Below are 3,247 nucleotides of genomic sequence, written 5' to 3' on the forward strand. Positions count from 1 at the left end.
GCGGCACACGTGCTCTCATGTTACCGTATCCAATAATATAAGACTGACCTTTAGTCTTTACAAAGTGACCTGTCTTGGCTGTGTTTTAGTAGACTAGTATTTTGTAAAATACAGTAACATTTCCATTATTATACAATATATATTTATATAGATTATTACTATTTAGAAACAAGTTCTTAAGCTTATTTTTCTTGAAACATAAAACAGTAAATAAAGAAGTAAATCAAACAGTTATCACTTCTAGTTTGGACTTTCGTACTCGGCTGCTGCTTGACGTAGGTTGCTAAGCTTTTTAAAATTTTGCACGTGGATGATATGAAACTAATTTTTTTAGGTTTTATATATATATATACAGTTAAATAACCAAAAGATCATAAACTACCATACTGATACCATAGAATTCCACTATATTTTATCAAGCTTAGTAACTAAGATGTATTTGAATGTAAAAAAAAATATTAAATTTCAAGCAAAATAAAGACACAACCTACCTCCTTGAAATCTTGAGATGGTGTCCTAACACATGAAAATGGATGAGAAAGTCACTAGGGGACATTCTGAGCTTTTAATTGGTTATTTACATGTCATATATTGAAGTAAGTGTATATAAGGGACTGTTTACAAAAATAGAAAGAGAAGAGCTGGGCCACTGTTTGATTCAGGACGAGTGATATCTCAGCAAACAGAAAAGATACGAGGTTCTTATTTCATATTCTAGCTTGTCAATATTGGTAATTTGAGTTCATAATTTGTATGAAACTATAGACTTAGTATTTTGACATCACAAACATCTAATTTGAACCAGTGTTGCATTCAACATACCACGTGACACAAAAATCAATGTTTAGCTGTGTTTTTTAATATTTACTTTTAAATTAAGAAATTAATAATGTATAATACTCAAATTGGAATTATAATCTGCAGTTTGATACCGAACTTATTGACATAAATTCATGAAATAGTTCAATAAAATTTTGAATGCGAGTCAATAAACGTGATGATATGGCCTTTGACCCGTCTGGAGAGGATTAATCAATAATTAAGTAGTTTAAGTACTGTATTATAAGCATAACATTACATATATCTAAAGACACTTTGGGTTGGTATGATACTGCAATCAGTTTCTTCAAAAGTACAAACTCAGCAGTGTACTAATGTCAATCTACAGAGAAAGAAAATGTTCAACTGGCTGTTAAATAACTTTCTTTTCTACTCTCAAAATAAACAATGTGGGCATGCTAAATTTGAAAAATTACCATTGTTTCACTCTGTAAAAGCAACAAATCAATGTCAAAAAGTAAAAAATAAGGGAGATATTCAATATTAAGCCATTAGTTCAAACAGAATAGTGTTCTGTTTAGGTGTAATTTGTAGAGAGAAGGTTAACTGTGTTGTGATTTATACAGGTTATTGGTCATGTTATAATGTTGCCATATTCAATTATAGGTCTTATATATACTTTATATATTAATAAAATGATTTTGGAATCACATACTTTAGTGTAGCCTCTGATTTTCCAAAGGTAGTTTAGTCTCTGGCACACTTTGATAAATATTTTAGAAAAGTGACTATTCCATGTTAATTGTTTACTGAAATGTATTGTTAAGAACTTTATAGGGTTACACAACCGAATTGGTGTGTTACATATCTAAGTTTGATCTTACTTACCTTTTGGATGTTCTTTTTAAGTGATTTATGAAAAACTATTTCTTGTATTTTTTTGTATTCATATTTCCTCTCCAGACATTACACCACCCTCGACATTATTTAATGATTTTTGAACTTTTGCTGCTGCTAGGTGTGATCATGTTATGTGTTCCATATGTCTATATTTTCCACATATTGGGATTTGAGTGCATGTTAAACTCAAAGGAAGTTAATACCATTAACAAAGAGTGTACATATATGAAACAGATTCCTAAATGATGTAGTGCATATAGAAAATTTAAAACATTTAAAGACCTTGTTAGATGTTACAAGTCATGTTTGAGAATCAGAACTGACCGTAATAGGAAGACTGAGATACTTCAAACTTGCATATTTTTGGTTTTCACAACTACGTATTCTGTTGTACCTGGCATATCTAATTAAGAATAGTTTTAACATATCGGATGCTAATGATAAACAAAGAAAATTCTTTGTTAACTAAAATGAAAACATACCTTTTCTACTGGAGTAATTAAATATATTGCTTCCATGTTTGGCAGAGGTTCACGTTTCTTGAAAATGTCTTCCACAACTATATCAAATTTTAAAAGGATCATATTATTATATATAATACCAAACATTTAAAGGATATTTGATAAAGGGTATTTCCAGACACCAAATTACTGTCAAAAAGTGTTAGAATCATACTTGAAACAACTGAAATATGTGGTCTGATTACATCACACAAATATGTTAAAATAAACAACAAAATTATGCAAAGAAACATTTAGTTTAATAAATTTCACTGACAGAGGAATCCTATTTGACAGTAGATTAAACATACAAATACAATATCCTTGGACCAGTTCAGAAAAAAATATATATACAGGATCAATAGTTTTTTTAATGACAAATCCTGGTGAACACTAAATACAACTTACATGCAGTTAATACAGTAGTTGTTTCTATATGGTAAAAAGCATTCCATCCTTCTAAACTTCAGTGCAGTCAATGAGAAAAAACTAACATATGTACATAACATCCTGCATTTCTAGTTCCAGCTATAAACATTTAATACTGGTCGTGTTTAAAGTACATGTAACAAAGAGTATAATGTTATTTGCATTAAGGCCCTAAAAACAGAATTAGCTTAAAATAAGTTTGTGGTTTGAGTCAAACTATTTTATCTATATTTACAGAGTTACTTGGTGCTTATGGTTCTCACATTTTGCAAAAGTGAAAACAAATTTAGGCTACGTAATAGTTTTTGTCTTTTGTAGCATACGTGGAGAAGAGATAACGGATATTGACAAACTTAGTTATATTTATAATGCAGTCTCTTTATTAATTATTTTTATTGATGTAATGATCATTATTTGTATTTTTCTTAAACATTACAAGTATAGTTATGATGACATGTACTGAGTTTGGTTGGTTGTTTGGCATTTATTGGTGCAAAGCAGCTTGGCTATCTGCACTGACATGTGCTGAGAAACTTTTTCATGGTAACTAACTTTATACAGAGCGTGGTCACAAGTAAATAGACACCTAATTATTCGTCATTTAACTGATTTATGCTAACTAATTTGTGTTTACAGAG

The 3,247-nt window shown here is 29.7% G+C and overlaps 1 protein-coding gene across 1 annotated transcript in view; it reads right to left on the minus strand.

Moving 5' to 3' along the window:
- Positions 1-2,162: 2,162 nt before the first annotated feature.
- LOC106474791 (syntaxin-binding protein 1-like) overlaps positions 2,163-3,247 on the minus strand; it is a gene marked incomplete at its 3' end in the record, with an annotated part of 7,309 nt that continues 6,224 nt past the window's right edge. The window contains exon 3 of the mRNA XM_013935481.2: positions 2,163-2,239. Coding sequence (XP_013790935.1) covers positions 2,163-2,239 — 77 coding nt within the window. The remainder of the gene's footprint in view (positions 2,240-3,247) is intronic.

Source organism: Limulus polyphemus, unplaced genomic scaffold (assembly GCF_000517525.1).
Source record: "Limulus polyphemus unplaced genomic scaffold, Limulus_polyphemus-2.1.2 Scaffold7687, whole genome shotgun sequence".
NCBI classification, from domain to species: Eukaryota; Metazoa; Arthropoda; class Merostomata; order Xiphosura; family Limulidae; genus Limulus; species Limulus polyphemus.